At 47.2% G+C, this 22127-nt stretch overlaps 2 protein-coding genes and 1 long non-coding RNA gene across 12 annotated transcripts in view; 2 read left to right on the top strand and 1 right to left on the bottom strand.

Moving 5' to 3' along the window:
- Positions 1–10548, top strand: part of TOP2B (DNA topoisomerase II beta) — a 66347-nt gene extending 55799 nt beyond the window's left edge. Inside the window, exons 29-36 of one of the 2 annotated variants that reach the window (XM_032996955.2) lie at positions 188–332; positions 1522–1680; positions 2547–2754; positions 3264–3343; positions 3654–3764; positions 8776–8892; positions 9746–9843; positions 10063–10548. In XM_032996955.2, coding sequence (XP_032852846.1) covers positions 188–332; positions 1522–1680; positions 2547–2754; positions 3264–3343; positions 3654–3764; positions 8776–8892; positions 9746–9843; positions 10063–10224 — 1080 coding nt within the window. In that variant the 3' untranslated portion in view covers positions 10225–10548. Of the gene's footprint in view, positions 1–187; positions 333–1521; positions 1681–2546; positions 2755–3260; positions 3344–3653; positions 3765–8775; positions 8893–9745; positions 9844–10062 lie in introns of both variants that reach the window. The other variant, XM_032996948.2, reaches the window with a different exon arrangement.
- The window catches only part of RARB (retinoic acid receptor beta), a 329275-nt gene continuing 317536 nt past the window's right edge, over positions 10389–22127 (bottom strand). For all 7 annotated transcript variants that reach the window (XM_042806516.1, XM_032996979.2, XM_032996987.2 and 4 more), the window contains 3 exons: positions 14658–14862; positions 13247–13405; positions 10389–12046 (listed from right to left, as the gene is read on the bottom strand). In XM_042806516.1, the coding sequence (XP_042662450.1) occupies positions 11850–12046; positions 13247–13405; positions 14658–14862 (561 nt within the window). In that variant the 3' untranslated portion in view covers positions 10389–11849. The remainder of the gene's footprint in view (positions 12047–13246; positions 13406–14657; positions 14863–22127) is intronic.
- LOC122154766 lies at positions 17955–20238 on the top strand. 3 transcript variants are annotated; one of them, XR_006166852.1, is made up of 2 exons: positions 17955–19065; positions 19926–20238. It is a non-coding gene; the product is annotated as an uncharacterized LOC122154766 (long non-coding RNA). The 3 variants fall into 3 exon arrangements; XR_006166851.1 differs by having other exon boundaries at positions 19884–20238; XR_006166853.1 differs by having other exon boundaries at positions 19881–20238.

Below are 22127 nucleotides of genomic sequence, written 5' to 3'. Positions count from 1 at the left end.
CCTCTTTGACTACTTATTGTTCAGGTGTTTTTACTGAGATTTCTTCTTTCCAAGACTGTTCAGCAAATGTCGTTGTACTAGTCTACTCTCATTTATTATCTTCTCTAAAACCACTCACTCCATTTCTATCTTGAAAAATAAAGGCATAATTTATTTTATTTTGCCCAACTTTTTTCTGTATGTCTAGGGTGAAACTGATTCTTTAGCAATAAAAATGGAATTTGATGAAGAATTTGGTGGTGTGCCAGCTGAGGGTGGTGGGGATGACTCCCTGAATACATCAGCCACAGCAACTAAAACACCTAAACCTAAGAGAGAGAAGAAGGAGCCTGGTAAGATCCTTGCACAGTCATAGTTAACCTCAGTTATGTATACTTATGGGGCATTAAATATATTTTTAACATGTAGTGAGAAGGGAAATATACCACGTTAATCACTATTTCATCTGATTTTCTTCACTAAAGAGATGGGTAGAAACACTTGAAAGTACTCTGCTGAAATTTCTGTTATGTACGTTGCTTTTCTAGGGGTGGTGGGTCTTACATTTTCTACCTTTGATTTTCTTGGGGCTCTAAATCTTGGAATTAGTGAGTAGAAAAAGATTATTTTTACATAATTAGACTCGTGTGCAAACTAAAAGTTCTAGTTTGCATACTCTCTGACGTTGAAGAACATGGTGCTCACCTTCATTCTGAGTAGTAGTATAGATTGTAAAACTTTATTAAATCAATGTATCTGCCTACTGACATAGTAATTCTGACTTTGTAAAAGTTATGCATGCTATGGCTTGGCAGACTAACCAACGCCTGTGTAAACTTTCCTTTTTCCTCTGTTAGTAGGAATTTATTATTACTGTTTGAGAAATACATAGTAATGGGGGGGGGGGGGGGGAGCAACAAAAAAGAAAGCTAAAACCAAAAGAGAAGGCTTAAGTATGAAGTTTTTAAAAAAGGAATAAAAAGTGGTTATGGAAATACATCTTCTAAGATAAAATCTGTTTGTAATTAGTCAGGGGATTATCCGAACTGGATAGATGAACTGAGTACACTTGTGGCTGAATTGCCTCCGTGCAGCTCTGGTGTCGGGCCAGAGCCATCTAGCTCAGCTTGCCCTGAGCTTGCCCTGCAGTTGGCTGACCACGTCGTTGCTCCCCAAGAGGGTATCCTCTGCTTCCCATTTTAATTGGATTTTACCAATAGGTGCTCCTGATCGTGTTTCCTGAATAATGGAAAACCCCAGCAACCTTTAAAGAAATAGAAGTTTGACCGCAGAGGAGCTAAAACTTCAGATTAGAGACTTTTATGTTTTTCAGTCATAAAATGTATTTGTTTGGCACCAGCGGGTCAAGTTCTGTGTGAAGTCTTTTCATCGTGTTAAATTTATCTTCAGAAAGAAGAAGTTACAACATTTAAAGGAGAAAGTTTTAAGATAAAAATTTATGCTAAATGTATGCATCGAACGATGAGAAAAGATGAAAATATTTGTCACCCTGACGGTAGTAAATGTTTTAACCTGTGGCAGGTACTAGGGTAAGAAGAACACCATCATCTACAAAATCCAGTGCAAAAAAAGTGAAGAAACGAAACCCGTGGTCAGATGATGAATCCAAGTCTGAAAGTGATTTAGAAGAGAATGAGCCTGTGATTATTCCAAGAGACTCTCTGCTTCGGAGAGCTGCAGGTACAAGCGTCTGTGTATTGAGCATTGGGACTGGAAGCTTCAAGTACAAACCTGTGTTGTGTTTGGGGCATTGCCTTCCTTTAGGATGTTACCATCTCCTACAGGTAGCTTGCATTATATTTTCTTCGCTATGCAGTTAGTGAAAAAACTCCTTAATGTCAAGACCAGGAACTGAAGAGTCGATGTGAAAGATTTTGTAACTTGGTCCAGAAATATTTTCTGTTATTCTAAACACTAGAATAGGAATTACTCGCAAAACTGGTGAATTATACAAGAAATAGGCAAGATAATACCATTACCAACAAAAAAAAATTACTTTAATGAAATTATACTATCAACTATAGCCCAGAAACCTAAGCGGCTAGTAAAAATTTATCAAAAAAATTACGAACGGTCCATGAAAAGCAAAAATATTGGAGACTGAAAGTTTGGAAAATATATAAACATTTGATAGTTTAAGAAAAGCACACAGGTTTTTCTGGAAAGTTGTTGATCGTTTTTTCAAGCACTGGACTAGGAAGAATGTTCAAGCGATAGATTCAAGAAAACTTCAATTGTAAGTGAAGGAATCCTATTCCTTATAAGTACTTGTGCAGTGATGTCTCCACAATGCAGTTAGCTGAAGGTAGCTGAGCAAGCTGCAGGTGCTGCTGGATGTTTGGTAACACTTTAAATTATGTCCCTTTATTCTTCCAGGCTCAAAGAAGTTTCTTTCCCCTCAGCCTTTTGTCTTGTATACTCTGAGGCAGGGATTGTTTAGAGGCTTCCACTTTATTTATGTATTAACACAAATTTAACAAATTAACACAAATTTATGTATTAACAACTATCTTGAAATGTGCTTATATGTGATTTTGTTTTTTAAGCTGAGAGGCCCAAGTATACTTTTGACTTCTCAGAAGAAGAAGATGATGCCGATGATGATGATGATGCCAACAACAATAATGATTTGGATGAGCTCAAAGTAAAAGCCTCTCCTGTTCCAAACGACAGGGAGGATGAGTTTGTTCCCTCAGACAGCTTAGAAAAAGATGAGTATGATTTCTCCCCAGCCAAATCAAAGCCATCTCCAGAGTAAGTACTGTAACTCAGCCGTATTTCCTTACTAATATTTTTTTTTTGAAGCAGAAGTGTCTGAACTAACCCGAGAAACATTGACTGCACATGTACCATGTAAAGTAAAATTTATACATTTCCAGGGAGGAATGAAAGCGTGTGTTATCTCAGCCTTGCAATTGTGACCTATGCAGAGGTAAACTTGCCTTACCAAATCGTGGTACACTGGCAGTAATATCATCTGTAAAACTGCATTTTGTAAGATTCTCCATCTCTGTTTTCCTTCTCGTGCCAGTCTGGTATACAGAACTATTGAAAAAAGTGTAATTCTGTTAATTTTCAATGCCTGAAGTTCATGACTGACTGGTGATTTTAAGGGTTTGACTGCTGGAAGCATATACAAAAATGCTAAAATGCTTTCTAGTGTTAAAACAGGAATTTAGTCTTGAATGGGTATTATAGTGCCTACATACTCCTGTATGTAGTTAATACAACTCATGTAATTTCTTTTTCCTGTCTGGAAGTAGAAAAACATCTCAAGACAAGAAGAATCAAGATTTTGGGAACATCTTCTCTTTTCCATCTTACTCGCAGAAGACAGATGATGGTGAGCTGCTTTTCACTGATCTATTTAATCTTATTGCAACTGTTATGGGATATATTAGGGAGTTTGTGTGGTACACGCAAACTTCACACAGTAGTTGTAGAAGAAGGATGTCCAGATTTATAAAGGGGAAGAAGGTTCTGATTCTTAGAAGAGCACAGTTTGTATCATAGTTAAGATAAGTCACAGTACATCCGTGCCTCGCTGTAGTATCAAAAGCACTTTTTTGAGATTAATTTTGACTGTAATTAATATTGATGATTTAAAATATGCAGTGAACGAATCTTGTTCTAGACATACTCTGTCATTATAGATACAACAAAATTGGACAGTGATGAAGACGATTCTGCTCCTGTTTTCTCATCATCTTTTGCCCCAAAACAAACAGAGAAAATTCCAAGTAAAACAGCAGCTGCTAAAAAGGGTATGTATAGGATTGTCCTGTAAGCCAGTCTGTGTCTTTAAAACTAATCTCTTCCACCTTTGCCTTGTCTCTTCACATCTTCAGAGTGGGAACTGCCTTCGTCTGTTTTGAACTCTGTGAAATTCAGCTTAGGATGTGGACTTCTTCCAGCTCCTTAATGATACCAATTTCTTTCCACTGGATGCTGTAGTATCAAAACTCAACACTTCCCACGTATGGAATTGGTGTTTGGCCTTTGATTAGTTTAACTAATGGGAGGTTTTTACCCTCAGGGAGTGAAACAAGATGACCTTGGCGTTGAGGATAGGCTTCTATGATGGACTTAACTTAATTACTTTAAAGGGAAGGAGAGCAAGTGCAAAGGAGGAATCCCCAAGAAATATTTATGTCTTAAGTAGGTGTCATGGTTTAACCCCAGCCGGGAGCTCAGCCCCACACAGCCGCTCGCTCACTCCCCGCTGGTGGGACGGGGGGAGGAATCAGAAGGGTAAAAGTGGGAAAACCCATGGGTTGGGATAAAGCCAGTTTAGTAAGTGAAGCAAAGGCCGTGCAGGCAAGCAAAGCAGAGCAAGGAATCCATTGCCCCCTTCCTTCCCCCGGGCAGGCCGGGGCCCAGCCGTCCCCAGGGCAGCCGGGCTCCATCCCGCCTGACGGGGACTCGGGCAGATAAAGGCCATCGCTCCGAATGGCCCCTGTCCCCCCTCCTTCCCCCAGCTCCACCTGCTGAGCACGGCGCCATACGGTGGGGGGTACCCCTGGGCTCAGCTGGGCTCAGCTGTCCCCACTGTGTCCCCTCCCAACCCCTCGTGCCCCCCCAGCCCCTCGCGGGGGGGGTGGGCTGAGGGGCAGGAGAGGCCTTGGCTCTGGGCGAGCACTGCTCAGCAGGGACTAACACATCCCTGAGCTGTCAGCTCGTCCAGAACAGAGCCCCGTACTGGCCACGGGGAAGAAAAGTAACTCTAGCCCAGCCCAAACCAACAGCGTAGGCTGTCACAGGAACTTCCGCTGGACATAATTGTTTTTCTTCAAACAGAGGATGCAAGGCTCTCCTCTAACTTGAGGTGTACATTCTTTCAGTTATTAGTTAGGCTTTTAGAACGGGCATTTTACAGGATCTTACACTGTAGAATTAAGGACAATTCCAAAAAGACTGCATTTATTATTTGGATTTGTTTCTGTGGTTGTGCTTGGGTATTTGTAGGAATAAGGGTTTTTTTCTTGGTCTATGTTGGGGAACGTTGGTTTAGAGGTTGTTAGTGTTAGTTTTAAGAGAAAGACTTGCACTTGTTTCTAAACGTGTGTTACAGATTATGCTAGACACTTGCCGTAATTAATGGTGAAAATGTTTTTCCTCACCTAATAGTAGTTGAAACGGGTTATGCAATACAGTTCTTAGCACATGATAGACTGGGGATTCTCTTGCTTTCAGATCTTTGCCATTCTTCCTATATGTCTTTCAGATAATTTCCTTTTTTCCTTTCTGCTCAATCTTCTGTCCTCCAAAAGCTTTTTTTTTTTTCCTATGGTACTGTGGCCTTTGTTTTTTAAAACTTCTTTTGACCAACTTGGAACTGAACTTAATGTATTAATTCTTCCCGAAAAAGATATCGCAAGGAAATCTGTCAGAAAGCAGCCAATAGTTAACTTACTCTCTTAACAATGAGAAAAAATTATCGTGTGTGTTTTATATTGGATGCCAGTGAATTGCAGCATCTTTTCATCCTCTCCCCCATTGCTTCCCTATTTCTAATCTCTTGCTACATTGAGTCTAATGTCATTTGTAGCTGTTTGAATCAGCGCGTGTCTGAATGCTTCTCCAACACTTTCAGCTCGTAAGGTTCTATAATACAGGAAATGCAGCCTGTTTACAGAAATAGCTGATCTCTGACAGAACAGTCCTTTATGTTAAACGTGTATGACAGTAAATACAAGAGAAAACTGTGTATGCAGTAACTAGGCATGGATGCCATTTAACATTCAATCTCTTTCTCCTTCTCTTTTTTGAAGGCCTGGATGTGGTGAGTTGTCCTTAGCCTAACTCAAAAGCTTAAAATACAGCTGCGATCTGTTTGAGTTTCTAATTAACCTCGACACTCACAAAACAGGTCTAAACAGGCTCTCCAGCAAAAGTTGAATTTTTGCCTTCAGAGTAGCCTCGGGGACGCAGTCGCAGTGCATGCCAGTATGACAGGGTGCTTTCACCAGTTTTTATCTCTTCTCCTTTGCCCGGATTAGGCATGATCACAGTTTGACAGTGCAATGATAACCTAGCATGCTCAGTTCATTGGTCACCCGCTGTCCTTCTACTAGTCTTGATTCCAAGTCCATCTTCATGCCCTGTATCAGCAGCCCCTCCAAAACCCATTTGCTGGTGTTGTCATATTCCATCCGCTCATCCTCGCACTGGCAATGCCTACTGTGTGGCTGAAACAACTGTTCCCGCCTTGGTTGATTTTCTGTGGCTTCAGAGCTTGGATTTGTAAGGCTAGAAAGCTGAAAACTGAGGAACCATTTGTTGTGCCTTGCTGCCTGTACAGCCACATTCCCTCTCAGCGAGAAGAAATAAAGGAGTAGGTAGACGAGTTCAGCTTCTTTTCAGACTTTGATCATTTTGAGATGAAATCTCTTGACCTCTGATGTCCACCCCAGAGGGTCAAGAGGCTGCTGAGCTTGCTTTCCAGGCACCCACCGGTCAGGAGGTCTGTGGTTCTAGTGCTTTGTAGTAAGCCAACGGGAAATCTGAAAAGCAGTCTTCGTGCCCAGCTGTTGAGATCTTAGCAGTGAGACGTACCCTTCACATCCAGCTGTAGGACTGATGCCACCCCCGGACTTTCTGCCAAAAACTTGGGGTCCTTCCGAGCCGGTGTACACTGAGCCCACCGCAGACTTCTGCTTCGTGCCACGGTGCCTGGTGGGGAGCCTGGCTGAGCTTACTGCAGCCTACTTGCTGCCAGAGAGCCCTCCCACTCGTGCAGGCATTAGCTATGCCGTCTAGGGTCACGGTTCAGAATCCCCCCCGTTAGCACAGAGGGAGGTGCACGGTCTGGAAGCCGTGGACACGATTACTTTAGCTGCCAGGGAACAATTAGGAGGTTTGCTGCCCTTTGGACTTGGTGTTCTGGAGGCAGACTTCACAGGAGTTGACCGCTGATGACGGGCTGTTCCAAGGGAAGAACAAGGCCGGTGTTTGGGGCAGTGTCAGACCTCTCTCTCTGTCGTTCCCCAGTTATTTCCTTCTCCCCGATTCCTTGTTTGTCAGTGAGAAGTCTTCTCCCAACGATGATGTTAATATCCGTTAACAAAGAGCTCAAGGACTCAAGGCCAGCTGCAGACAGTTACATCTCATGGCCTATGTGCTGGGTGGGCCCTGCCAGTGCAGCGCACTCGGCTTTTGTCTGGTGAGCACGTTTCACACCAACAGCACGAGGCACAGGGCAGGGCACGACTGCCTGGGCAGAGCGCACACAGCCCCGCAGGAGGACACCCAGCCCCAGCTCCTGCTGTTGGACGTCACCTGCATCTAAACGGATCCCTTCTACTACAGTTTTCTCGGTCACAATTTCTGCTTGTCGTCCTCAAGCTGATGGAACTTTGAATCTTTCTGTGTTTCTTATGCTGGTAAGGCTTTTTCCTGTATGAAGCACTTTGCCTTATGGGACCGAAAATCATGTACCTCCAGGTAACCCCGCCCCCTCCTTTACTGATAACTCGCTACTTACTCTTGGTAATGCTTCTACAAAGTATTCCTTCTGCTTTCAGTTGCTGTGCACTTTTCCCAGGCTTACTGATAGGTCTTTGTAGCTTATTTCGTTTCACTTAATGCGATTACAGCTGTGTTTTTCCCAGCTGAGATACCTGGAGAGTCCTATTTCAAGTTGCTTTCCAGTGTGGTTCCTGACTTCCATCCCATGCGTCGTTGCTTCCCTCCCACGTCTTCCTGTCCGAAATGCTGCCACAGCCAACACCATTTTTTTCCCCATTCACGATGCCAAAGAAGGCTTTAGTTTTTGTTGTTAGGACCTGACGCTTGGACTATCCAATAGGTATTATCATATTAGCACAAAAAGCTGGAAAGACATGGCTGTCTGTGTGCAGTTACTCTCCACTGGGTAGCACTTCAAGGTGCCATTGCCAGAAAGTCTGTGGAGACGCTGTTCTTGTCTGAAAGCTTGAGTCTTCAGAGTTGTCCACATTTCTGCTATCTGGAGTGTTTATACATGTGTCTCCTCATCTTTGAGGTGTTCGTGGCTGATTGATTTGAGGGTAGGTCAGTAGCATGTCTGAGATCTCTGCAAAAAGACTAACTTAGCTGTAAGCACACAGAACACGTTACCCAATGATCTTAAGGGACTTTTCCAACCTAATGATTCTGTGATTCTATCCCTTGTCACCCTCTGTGTGAACACACCAATGGCTGTCTTTAAAAGGTGGCAAGACCGGTTGCACAGCAGTCATTGAAATTCTGTAAGAAATCCACAGATACGACCCCTTCCTGTCCTTCCTGCTTTTTCTGAAGTTCCTTTTCACTGAGATTGACAGAAAGCAATGTCACAGAGTCAGCTGCACTGTCTCTCAGACTCCTGCAGTAATCATGGTGAAGGTTGTCCTGCAGTTGTACCACTGCGAAGGCAAAAATGTCACAAGCAGCAAGCACTGGTTGTAGACGCTGTAATGTATCCAGATGTGGTCAGGTATCCAACCTGGGGACCTTCCGTTGCTGCCTTAGTTACTGGTAACCTGTTTTGTGCTCAAAAAGATGAGAAAGTATTTAATCAGAACCACTGGCACTTACTGAATGCACTGATACATCTCAAAATGTGACAAAGGAACCCTCCTGTTTGTTCCGCGCAGTTTTAGCGTAAGAGCTGAAGTATGTTCTCTCCAAGTGCAGAAACTGCTCACCTTGTTTTAATATCATCTGCCATTTCTGCTGTAATTGGAGTATCTAATAATTTAATACTTCTAACCAGTATGTGAATTTAACATATTTAGTATCTCTAACTTCTAACAGCAAAACTAGATGTGCCCCCTAAACCTAAAAGAGCTCCCAAGGCCAAGAAGGTGGAAACTGTAAACTCGGACTCGGATTCAGAATTCGGCATTCCAAAGAAGGCTGCAGCACCCAAAGGTGAGAGTTCTGGTGCTGTGCTGCTCGGCACTCCCGTCCCTGCTCCGGTAACACAGCTTCGCAAGCGTTTTTGTAAGGAAGCAGAAATTCTAGCAAGTCTGTGTCTCTAAAATTAGAGCCACATGGATTTATTAGTAAATTAATCACTAGCAATTACTCAGCCATAAGCCTTTCCTGTGACAAATACTGAATTCTCTTGACAAACGTGTGAACTTTTAATCTTACCTTTGCTGTTGAGAATGGATTTAATAGCTCCAACCCCCCTTTCTTTGGGTTCATCAGTTCTACTGGATGCTGCTTATTTTCTTTGATCGGAGCTTTTTACAAGACAGTAAAATTCTGGGAGGAATTCTAGCAGTAAATCGCTACTTACTTTTTAAAGCAATTCTTTGCCATCCCAGTTCTCAGCTGTCAGAGTCCTCACCACACAGCACACGAGGAGGTGGTGTAACCAGAGTCATCTGTAAAGAATGTGCTGGTGTTGAGTTGAAGTTAACCGTAAATGTACTAAGTAGTAAAGGAGAATTAACGCCGTGTGGTACGTACAGAAGGTGACTGAGGACTTGTAGTACTTCAGTAGTCTAGAAGTCACTGATCTAATGAAGTTTGTCCCTGTCTTGAACCAGCAGCTTGAATTACTGGGGTGAACAGTAACCTTGGCAAGAGGTGTAAAAGATCTAAAACTGAGAAAATAAAATATATTGTGTTGTGAAGAAGCTTGAGTTGTAAACCAAATGTGAACTGTAACACGTAGCCATACTAATTTCCGTAGGGATTTTTTCAGTTTGCTGAACTCCGGGGTTGTATTTAAAAACAAAAAGTAAATGAAGTTAAATCGTATTCTCTCACCTAGGAAAAGGCAGAGGGGCAAAGAAAAGGAAAGCATCCAGCTCAGAAAATGAAGGTGAATACAACCCTGGGAAGAAAACACCCAAGTCAGCCCCAAGCAAGGTCAGTTCCAGCTACGCTCTTTTCTCCTTGCAGAACGAACCTCGCGGGTCACTCGGTAGAGAGGGCACAAAGGCAAATGCTCTTCTCCGAGGTTGCTAACAGGGTAAGGGAGGTTCAGGCCTGTCTAGAAACCAGATCCGAGCAGCTTTGCTCCAGTTCGGAACAGGGGAGGAGACAATGTACACAGCATGGCAACTGATTGTCTTTTCTTTTCTAAAGAAATCCAAGAAGGCCGCTTTTGACCCGGATTCTGATGTGGAAATCTTTCAGTCAGGCTTTGCCTCCGAAACTGCCCCAAAGCCACGGACAGGCCGGGCTAGAAAAGAAGTGAAATATTTTGCAGAGTCTGATGAAGATGATGATTTTGATATGTTTAATTAAGTGCCCAAAGAGCACACAAATGTTTTCCAACAACTATCTTGTGTTGTCCTTTTGTCCCTCCTGTCGCAAACTTTTGTACATTTGACTTATTTTATGTGATAATGTAATTGATGGTTTTTATTATTGTGTGTAGGCATTTTAACATTTTGTTCTTACACCTACAGTTTTATGCTCTTTTTTACTCATTGAAATGTCATGTATTTGTCTGACTGGCTTGTAGAGATGTTCTAGACAGCTGTGCTAAAGCACATTTTAATTGTCATGGTTGCAAACAGCAAACCTGCTTTTTGAAATGAAGTTTAAACATTAAAAAATGGAAAACTACCCTGCGTGTGTAAAATTTGGATTAGAGGGACTACTTCGACACAGGTGTTTGGTTTTTTTTTTAAAATAAATATATTTTATTCTTTGCCAGGAGACTCCATGGAAAAAGGTAAACAGTATATGAACATAGAAAGCATTGTTAAACAATCTCAATGTACAAACAGAGCCAGTGAAAGTACATCACAGACTTGCTAGAATATATAAAAAAAAAAAAAAAAAATCCACTAGTGCTTTAAATGAAACCTAAGAAACTGACACTTTAAATCCGTTAACCATTCTACCACAGTTTTCACTCTGCTTCATGGTGATTTATCAAGGCCAAGAAGGCAGATTCTCCCCTCGTGTTTCTGGAAGTCCTAGCTGTCCTGCCCTAGCACCTGGACCGCCTGGATAACCCAGCTCGCTCCTGGCGGGCGCTGAAGGAAATGCCCCGCTGGCCACCGTTAAAGCTGTAAATGAGTCTGCGGGTTATCATCCCACGAAGTTTCCCTAATGGCTTGTGAACGAGTAAACAAAAACATGGTAACACTAAAAAGTGTTTCTGCCTTGGAGGCTATCGTTCCTGCAGGCAGGGAGCGGTGGTTAGGTAGCTGGGTCGCCAGCCAGGTAAGAAACCGTGTCTTTAAAATTTAAAGTGACGTTTACCAGTGGAACAAACGACATCTGAATAACTGATCTGGCAGTTAATGCTGATGCTTGATGTCTTTTCTGCTAGTGCAGTGAATTTCCGTATACTTTTTACAAGGAAGGAGATGCAAATTGAGGGCATCAAAGACAAGTTTTCATATTAAACTAAATCAGACAGTCCTTTAAACTTCCGTTTCTGGATGTGTACAGTAGTCCATCTCATAGGGTTGGTGTCTTGATCGATTTAGGTACGAGACACAAGAGGAAAGCACCAAACATCCAGCATGGAAAGTACAGCCATACATCTGTATGTACAAAGTCATCAGAAATGCAACCAGAATTCAAAGTTTGAGATCTGTCCTGTCACCATGCAGTCTTGAATGTTCAGAGGAAAAAAAAAAAAAAAACCCAGAAGCTTAACTATTTTTTGCATGAAATGGCTGATTTAGAGTTTCAAAAGTTTGCATTTTCTAGTTTTAAGAGTTTAAACAGCAAGGAGTATATATCGATACATATGAAAATTTCTTGGTCCTTGTTGAGTTTTTATCTATATCTATATACATATATAGATATATATATTAAGTCCAGAAACTAAGCAGCAGTAAAAATGTTTCTCTTGCTTTTCATCCCTGTACATAAGGTATTAGGAATGTCTGAAGTAGCTGGAGAATGTCTTATTGCACCATTGGGGACTGACTGACACTGCCGGTGTCCACTGAGCTGGGCGAGGTACTGGGGCTGTGCTCCGCGGTATTGCCGTTGGAGGTTGGTGTCAGTGGTTCGTGTCCTTCAGAGTTCTCCAACATTTCCTGAATAAGAGGTGGCATGGATCCAGGAATTTCCATTTTCAAAGTAATGACGCGTTCTGCACCTTGAGAAAGAAAACGGAAAGTCCTTTCCATTAGTAGGAGTCGGAGGAGTTCCTTTCTGTGAGCACTGTCACTGGTAATTTCAGGGTATGTTATTCTAATGGCCTTGGCAGCTCCTCCCCTGCTTCTTGCATGCAAAACGGTGTAAGTGACCCACTTCATCATTACAAGACAAAGGACTTAGAGAAGCACTCCCTAACAAATCCATTTAAAAGGGGGACACAGCAACCGGCGTTACCATACAGGTGAATTGGATGAACTGCTGCTTTTCACAGAAGGAACCAAACCCGCATTAAATTAAAGGGAAAAAATGAATTAAACTGTGAGCACAGAGATGTCGCTCTAAATTGGAAAATACTTTACAGTTTCTGATCTGTGCTGGCTCTGCATAGACTGCAGAACGACAGAAATTCTGGCAGATCTCTACTAAATAGGTGAGGTGAATCCTGTAAGAGAACTGCAGCGCTGTAAATCAGAACATTTCTTTCCCGTATAGAAACTTGTGAAATAAGAATCAGAATCTAACAGACCATCATTTTACAAAAAAAAAAAAAAATATCCAGGCAAAAGGATACATTTCTTTGTGAAGCTCCCTTGTGTAGTTTTCGGGCCTCTTCTCTTGTGCTAATTAACCGCAGAAGTGCACAGAGCCGCTGCTGCCCCTCACCTCGAGACGCGGAGGCCAGCCCTGGCCCGTGCGTGGGCACCGGGGGTTTGGATCAGGGGTGAGGAATCTCCAAAACCCCCATCGCGTCAGCTCTAAATCCTCCGCAGGTCAGGCTGCAGTTTAGGGGGAGTTTGGACGCAGAGTGCTTTCTGCTCTCTGTAGACACGGGGGTCCTGGGGTTTCTGAAGCCATCAGGGATACAAAGCACGTGTTGACCCCCCCCCCCCCCCCCCCCCCCCCCAGGCATTACCCACGGTTCACCTGAGGGGTTTATCTTGTCTTAAAGTGACTAACAAAGGGCCCGTGCTAATGGTTTGCTAACCTCCCTATACTGTGAGTTACAAAGAATGGGGGCCCTGTGTGTGTAAAGCAGAACCAATTTAACAGGGGAATGACCTAAGGAAGAAGGGAAGACAAAAGGCCCCAAGGGCCTCTCCGATCTATTACAAACCCAACAGCCCGGGGCCCCGGGCCAGTCTCCTCCGAGACGTACGTACCACGGACTCCACTGCTGGGTCACGGGGAGACACTGTACCTTTTGCACTGATGCTACGAAGATCTGTGATTTTCATTAAGATCTTTGGGAACATATGAGGCTTGTTGGGTCGTCTCTTTCGGATGTAAATTTTCAGTGCTTCAAGCAATGGTTCCTGAAGCTTATCCACTTTCATTGGTTCTTCGAGGTCCTGGCGATCTGTAGGGAAGCATCATATCACTCATATCATGATTTTTATTTTTGTTTTTTTTTAAATGAACTCCAGATCACAGGAGCTCCTCCATTGTTCTTCATTAGAACTCCATGAATTTCACCCTTCTCTCCACTTAGAACCCACTCTCTGTAGCCTGTCATGCCACAGAAGGAGATAAACCCTGGCTTTCTGGAACTCACATTCACCTGAGTGGCCCAGAACTATCCGTGTGCTCCGGTACCTCTGTCTCCCGGGGCAAAACACCCCGCTGCAAACAGTGCTTCCGAACGGGTCTCGCATGTGGCACCGATAAGCCACCCGGGTGCACAGAGGGGTTGCAGCTCATTCGTTGGTTGTATCGGTAGGAAAATGCAGTGAGTTGCCAGCAGGTATCGGCAGGTGGCAGTGCTGGCTCGAGTGACAACGAACAGCCCCCCGAAACGTCACCTACTGATGCCATGGCAGAACCACCAGGGCCCGTCACGGGCTGTGCCTGGAGCCACATCAAATCGGAATGATTTCGTACTAAAGGGCTGACTCTTGCTTCTTAAACATTCCCCAGTCACACCCGGTTTGTATTTCAACAAAATGGCCCAGCTAAACAAGGTGGGTTTCTGGTGCTAGTCCAGACCTTGCAAAGCAGGAGAGAGACCAAGTGGTTAAAATAACAGAAATTCACAGGATTTGGGGTATGAGCTTGGACTTCTCTTTTTGTATTGAAACCCGTGATTTTTACCTGATTTTACCTGACAGTGTCCCTTGCAAACTGTCATCAGTCCGTCCCCCCCAAATCGTCTCATCAGTGCCACTATGCTCGTTTTGTAGTATAATTGTTTTTTTTTTTCTAAAGCAAGCTACCACCAATTACTTCTGTGTGAATGTGACTACATGCATATGCATGCAATTATATTTATGAGTAAAAGCTGTGTAGCGGGCATCTTGCCATAACAAAGGTCACCCGTACAGGCATCCGTGTCACTAATTAAAAATACAGCAGGGTGTATCCTGTGGTCCTTTATCAGGCAAATAATAGGATCGCTTGCTCGACAGAACGATTTCATTCATTTAAAAATGTATAGTGATAAACTAAGGGATTGATCACAAGTGGAGAACGCACCTTAAGTGGTTCATATAGCATATATCTAGTGACGTTTCATATAGAAGTTTGGGTTCAGGAAAGCAGAACAGGTAAAACATAAATTAAGGTCTTATTGCATCTGTCCTTTCTAACGCATCCGAGTTCGCGCTGCACGGTACCTCCGCAGATCAAGCAGATGGCGCTGAGGAGGCCCGTTTCGGTGTCATCCATTTCCAAAGGCAGGAGCTGGTTGGCGAAGGTGAACACGAGATCAGTGAGCGGGCCGAATCCCGCGTTGTGCATCTGAGTTCGGTTTAGGGTAAGGCCATCTGAAAAGGTCATGGTGTCTTGTTCCGGCGTGTATCTTGTGCAAATTCTGAGGATCTGCAGAAGGACAAAAGAAAGGGAAACCTGAAGGATTCGGTCCGTAAGAGGTTTGTTGCGATTCCTTGGTGCAGCGGACGACAGTACACGCTCACGTCAAAACAAGCTGAAGTCAAACTGCAGCGTGCTCAGTTCTGGTAGCGCAAAGGTTCTCTGGTGTAACATAAATAGGCTCGACTGAGCACGGGTGTTTTTCAGGAGAGCAATTCTACCCCTGGTTATGAAATAATCAAAACTTCTCAGCGATCCCCACCGCTCAGGTGACCACCATTACCGCAACATTCGCATAAACCACTCGAAGTAGCATGCTGCACACACCCATCCACGAAACGCTACTGCACTGCTGACTTGGCCCAGCAAGATCGTAGAACCACCTGGCCTCTCCGGACCCGCCACACATCTCTCGCTGGCTCTGGGGACGGGCTTTGCACAGCGGAGCTTCCCCACGCTGTGTCTCCGGTGAGGCCAGGGCGCCCCGTGGCCCCGTGGGGAGCGCAGGGAGCTGGTGGAAGGGGCAGGACGGCACTTGTGCCTTGGGGCACCTCCCCTCCTTCCGTGACAGCGGACGGGCGGGGGGGTTGGGCCTGGATGATCCCCAGGGTCCCTCCCGACCCGAGGGGCTCCGTGGTTCTACAGAACACCACTGCGTGACCGCAGCCCGCCGTGGGAGGCTCCCCGGGGCGCAGGGCACGGGTCTGGGCTCCCCGGAGCGCTGCCCGGCCCGCCAGCTGGGGGGCTCCCTCCCCAGCTGGTTTGCAAACTCCGAACCCCCGGCGTGGGGCCGGCGCCCCGAGGAGTTGGGGCAGCTTTTCTGCTTTTCCAGCTGTCGTTGCTCCCGTGTGCTCTCAGCAAACCGCCCCGGCAGCCCCCCAGCTCTGACCCCGGGGGGGAAAGAGCCTTCGAGGGGGAGGAGGGGGGTTCACCCCTCTAACTGCAGGCGGGGGAGCCCCGGGGGTGCTCGGCACTTTGTCAGCAGGGGCCTCTGGCAGCGCCCGGCGCGCGAGCGCTGCCCCCTCGAGCGCACCCGGACAGGTCCCAGGACAGACTGCACGCAGGGGCCCACTGGTGCAGCTGCTGTTAGTGAGCACGGCCTTAAGGAGCAGACAGAAAAGACGTCCATCGTGCTGACGTATTTCTGTTATGTGTATCAATGCTTAACGTTTAAAATAATAAGAGGTGGGAGAAGGCTTATCCCTAAACTAAACTAAAACCTCGCGGAAGCCTACTTGATTAGCTGACCTAAGACTACAGCTGTATTTTTTCAGGGCTTCACTGTAGTCACTTCCCATACAGACATCCTACTTGGTTTTAAAGACTCAACAGAAAAGATTTACAGAAATGTAAGTGAGCACAGGGAGAATTTTAATTATTCCTATATCTGCCGAAGCTCTGAGTCAGAGGCCCCAGCGCTTGGCAGCTGCCCAGTCTGGGCTTGGTTCTCCCACTTTCATCTTTGCCTGGCAACACTGCTCCAAATAAGCAGGGAGGAGAATGAGGACATGGCACGGAAGAGACCTACATGAGAGCTTTTATTTCTCTTTAAATTCCTCGGTAAGAGACTTAATAGCGTGCATTTCTGCAGAAGGCTCTTCAACTATTTTCTATCTCAGCAATAATCTTATCTCACACTGTGGGTATACAGCGAAGCACTGAGACTGTGTGGTCGGACGCGCGTGTTTCACATCATCCCCCTACCCTTGAAGTGGAACAAGCTCTTGAAGTTACTCCAATCAATGATCAAGAGAGGCACAAATACAAACACGCGGCACTCAAGTTCTTCACTGACCACAACTTTGCCACTAATATAAGTGATCTTAAAACACTGCTGGTAACTCCGAAGGCTTTACGTAGCAGTCAAAGTGTATTTCAGGATTATTAGCAGGAATTAACGTTCTAAAGCATGGCACCCTGTCAGGGAGAGCCGGCATGTTTACCCAATTCTGTGCTGCCAGTAACCACCGGCAGTTCTCTCCCCTGGAGTTGGCTGGCGGTTATCCGTTCGAATCATTGAAAGGACTGTATAGAAAGGAGAAGAAACATACAGGGTTCGCTGTGTTCAGGCAAAGCGAGGTTTGAAAACTTTGCATATTCACTGAGAAACCTGAGAGCTACTTGGTTTACCTCTCCAGTGGCACGCAAGAGAAGCTGGAGTGCAGCTCTCCCCCGCCGAAGCCGGCACATAGCAGCAGCTGCCTCCCAGGTAGCGCACGGCCTGTGACGACCAGGTAGCCAACTTTTGGAGGGACAAGGTTCTGCACTTCTTAAGCGGCACTGATTTTCCCTCGGCTCGGCTGGGGAGAAAGGCAGCCCCTTTGATTCCCGTGCTGTTTTAACGGATAAGCCTCAGCAACGGGAGTTCCTCCCTCCAGCCCCTCGGGACTCGCGGCCCCACAAACCACGCGGAGCAGGACCTGGAGCTGCACTGGGCCACGCTGGGCTGGTCCCCGCAGGCTGCCTGCAGCTGCCCGAGCAGGGCAAGGCCTGGCCACCGGCCTGGGGGGAGCGGGGTGCCCCCGAGCAGCCACCCCACGCAGCCCGGCGCGCACCTCCTGCCCCGGCGCAGGCTGCTGCCTCCCTGGCTGCAACGCGGCGCCGCCAGCCCCGCTCCGCCGGCGGGGTGCGTGCTGGGGGTGCTCGGCAAAGTCCCACCGGCTCACCTCCCCCGGGGCTAACGCGGAGGAAGGCTCCCAGGGTGCATCCTCACCCGGCAAGAGCTCGGGGCCAGGTTCCTCAGCCTAGAGGGGCACGCACAGAGGGAGGCCCGCGGCCGGGGGCCTTGCAAACTTTTGCAGTTAAAACACAGAAGTCCCACGGAGTTTGGCCACTTCGCTCGGCTTAGGCAGCGGGGAGGGCAGCCTCTCGGCCTGCCGACCCACCTGCTGCCGCGCCGGCCGCCAGCGCCAGGAGCCTGCGGCCGCTCTGCCGCAGCGCACCTCGGCCTCCCCGCACGCCTCTGGCATCAGCCCCCAGACTGAGCGTTTGACACGTTTGTTGCTTTTGGGGTTTTGTTCTTTTTTTTGGTCATTTTGTAAAAATTTGTGTCCTTCATCAAGATCTGTGAAACGCCACGGATATTGCAGATTCATTGCTAAACCTTTCTCGGGCAAACTTCCAGTGTCAAAGACAAGCCGATTTCAAGCTCATATTCACTGAAGAACATATGGGAAATATCAGCACTTCAAAATAAGAAATCACGGTTTCTTTCTCTGTTTTAAACTGAACCACTGTCTACAAGACGTCCTCCTAAATGTCCTCAATGTTGTTTAGATTCTGTAACCAAGCCAAGTATTTTAGTTGTCACTCTGCTCTTAAATGCCACTTGCAGCCATAAATAAGGTTCTTTCCTATGATTAAAGGACCCTTTGTTTCAAGGAATATTTATATCTTAAAGCATCTGGGATTCCTATGAGCCAGTTATAAAGTGCAAAGCAAAAACCCTACAGGCTGCACAAAACCATCCAGAAAGTTGCATTTACAAAACTGTTGCTACCATAGAATTGTTACTCATTTTAAACAGATTAGTTAAGGCAAGCTGTTTTTTGTTTTTTGTTTTTTGTTTTTTGTTTTTTTTTTTGAGAAATCCTGTTTCTAGGTGCTAGCTGCCTTAGCTGTCTGGGACAGTTTCCTGAGAGGCGAAACCCACGCGGGTGACTCTGAAACAATGAACAAAGCTCCACGGTGGTGCCGTACCCCATCAGCACGCGTCGCTCCGCACACACAGATGCCTTCCCAGCACTAACGCGCAGGGTTTTACAACAGGAAGCAAAAATGGCATTACTACGGATTAGTGTTCGGGGCCTTTGCAGGTTTTTATCCACTGGATTTAGGAGAGGCTGGACTCTGGACTCCTCCCACGTTCAATCTGCCAGAGCTGGGCAAGGCCGGGGCTGCGCGGCTGCGGGCGGGCCAGGGCACCAACCGCCAGAAGCGCTCGCTTCTACCAGGGTTACTGGCTGAATTTTAGCAATATTTATCCCCGAAACTTTTGGCACCGGAGCAGATATGAATTCCACCATATTCGACTGGCGCCTTCAGCTGCCTTGCGAGGCTTGCTGTTCTTTCCCTTCCGGCGGTTTTGCTTGTCTGTATATAAAACACTCCTCTGGCACGTACCCAGCGAGTTTCCCGGGCTCCTGGCCCCGTCTCCTTTGCCAGCCTGTCGAGGGGTTTGGGCCTCCACGGCCGGAGGAACCAACCCAGCAGGTAAATGCTCAAGAGTCCCCACAGCCCAGAGCCGGTGCTGCTGGGTGGGCGGGCAGTGAACTGGGGTCCTGCTGGTGGTGGGAGCCTGGCCAGCCCCCTCCCCGGCCGTGCTGGGAGCCCCACACCGCTGCCCCACGGCTCGGGGGGCACGTCCAGGGTGTTGCACGGCGGCAGGATGGAGGGGGCGGGATGGAGGGGGGTGGGATGGAGGGGGTGGGATGGAGGGGGGTGGGATGGAGGGGGGTGGGATGGCGAGGGTGGGATGGAGAGGGTGGGATGGAGGGGGTGGGATGGCAGGGGTGGGATGGGGAGGGCAGGATGGCAAGGGTGGGATGGAGGGGGAGGGATGGAGGGGGGTGGGATGGAGGGGGTGGGATGGAGGGGGTGGGATGGAGGGGGGTGGGATGGGGAGGGCGGGATGGAGGGGGGCGGGATGGAGGGGGGTGGGATGGAGGGGGTGGGATGGTGGGGGTGGAATGGCGAGGTGCCCATGGCACCCCATGGGCACGCACCGGCGGCGGGTGCTCATGCAGCAGGAAGGGACACGGACACGGTGCTCACGCCACACCTCAGCGCACAAGAAGATGTTCAGAACGCTCACAATTAGGAGAACTAGCTTGCTGGGGGTGGGGGAAATACACACTGTTACAACACTGCTCCAAGTACTGAAGTTTAGCTTAAATAAAGAATCAGAGCTGCGGTGCAAATCTGATTATGTGCAGGTGATGTGGGTTTAATGGATATGGGCATTGCACAGACAGCGTGTGCACTGCGCATCGCTGTGCTCCTGGTAATTATCCCTTTTTCTTTTTAAGCAGCACATAAAATAGCCACATAAAGCTTGTGTAAATGTCGTGCAGGAAAGTCAGGACTCTTCCTGGCAAGCATTTCTTACCAGCCCCTGTTTTTGGAAAAGCCTCAGCTCCTCCCTGCTACGGCTAGCTATGGCCCTCACTATGCCCTGCCTGCTCAGATGTGTCGCCCTTCAGCTTCGTGAAAAACAAAAAGGAGAATGAGGAGGTGATCGGCAACGACAGGTCTCAGCAAAGTTTGTAACTAGAGCTTGAAGGCTGCCACATGGCCACAAAGTAGAAGTGGAGAACTGTATTAAAGAATCAATCCCTTCTATTCGTTAAGTAGTTGAAATAAAGTCACCGTTTACCACCTGCTTCATTATTCTTTTTCTAATCTGGCAACTAGGCTTTTATTTAGTCACTGTGATCAAAGGCTGTGGAGTGCCGTTATCTAGGCACTTCAGATGGAACTGCAATCGGAAGGGCTCCCCCCACACCTGCTACTGCCCAGGCAGTGCTGGCGACGCAAGCAGAGCTGCCGGGGGGCCCTGCAGCCGAGGCCGCGCACGCTCCCGAGGTGAGCTCCCACTACCCACCCCAAACAGCACCAGGAGCTCGCGGGGTCCTGAGCAGTTACAGAATTGGGGCATGGGGCTTTTGTCCCGGCAGCTACGGAGCCAGGGCATGGCAGCAAGAAACGGGGGGGGCTGAAGTTTTCGGGGTAAAGAGCTTGGATATGCAGATTCTTGCTACATCCCGACTCCTCCCCACCGTTTTGGGGTGGTTTCTGTATAAAGCAAAGCACAAAGCATTTCCCGCCCTGCGCCCCTGGCAGCACACACGGGAGGCAATGCCCCAGGTTCCCCGTTCCTGCGTGCCTGTCGGCGTACGGGGAAGGTAACTGTGTCTCCCCAGGACAGAGCTGGTGCCGAGCGGCGCTGCCGGGCGGGGGGACCACACGTGGCAGCGGGAGCTGGCCAAGTCTGAGCGAGTGCCTGGAGGAAGGGGACGAGAGGCGACTCCAGCACGGCAGGGCAACCTCAACCTCCCTTTTTTTATAAGCCAAAGAACGCTATCCCTTCCCGTCTCCCACCCCTCTTCCTCCTTCATCAATGTCCTCTACATGCGATTCTCCGGAACCGCTTTTGACAAAGCAAGAGGAAAAGGTCACAGCAGCTAACATCCTCCTCAATATGATCCTGTTTGAAGCAATGCACTTTTAGAAATTCCAAGATTAATTACTTCGACTTCAAATTCCCTAGTTTAAACTCCTGTGTTACGCCAAAAAATGTATCTACAGTAGCCACCCTACAATGGGCTTCCCGGCCACGCTTGGCTCAGTGAAGACCTGAAGGTTTGTGCTTAGAAGAAAAAATTCAGAATTTGTTTAAAACATGCTGAAAATACTGGTTTACTGAGAGTTTATCTTTAGGACCAATAATAAGCAGCATATTTGCCACTACAAGCCTGAAGACCTCTAAGGTCTTGATAAAGAGATGCTGAGATCCCAGAGGGCTCCTCTGAAGGTCAGTGTGACAGGAACCTCCGGAGGCAAAGGCAGGGAAGGCAGCTTGCCTTGACACAGTGGCAAGGCAAGGTCTGGAGAAAAACTCCAAACCCACCTGCACAGTTCCCTGCTGCAGGTCATACGCTTGCCTATTTAAAATTAAATTACATTTAGCTAAAATCTGCACAGAGTCCATTACAGCATCCACTTCCACAGGTGCCTGCAGCAGTGGCGAAAGCAGCGGGATCTGCGTGCCTGCTGAGCTCCAGGCACACCAGTTTGCCCTCCACAGCCTGCAGAAACCTCGCTCTGAAAATCTGTATCTTGTTCCTTGAGTTACCTCACGACCCCAGGTACAGCGCGTTCCGAAAACATCATACAGTGGACTGTCTTTCTAGGTGTCCTTCATACCGAGCGGGGGTATTTTGGAGGGAGGAGGAACGAAAGAGACTCAGGTCTCTCTTCAGTGTTAACAATGAAGAAGTTTTCCCAGAGCTGCACACACTTGAAGCTAGTGCTGCAGTACCAACCTGTGCCCTTCTTGCAACTATTCTGAAATCCACGAACTAGGAGGACTTCCTTTGAAAAGCATGCTCGTCCCACGCAACACACACCTGCAGCCACGCGAGCATCCGCTCATGACCGTGCCAAACTCCCTGGTAAGTTCCAAGTTTGCAACCATAAGGCCGGGGCAGTATTCGACCCCTGTCTCGCTGTCGATTGCAGTAAAAAGGGAAATAGAAAACACATTGGAAGCATAA

Source organism: Tyto alba, unplaced genomic scaffold (genome assembly GCF_018691265.1).
Source record: "Tyto alba isolate M040663 unplaced genomic scaffold, T.alba_DEE_v4.0 Super-Scaffold_46, whole genome shotgun sequence".
Taxonomy (NCBI): domain Eukaryota; kingdom Metazoa; phylum Chordata; class Aves; order Strigiformes; family Tytonidae; genus Tyto; species Tyto alba.
This window is presented reverse-complemented; position numbering and strand designations above follow the sequence as displayed.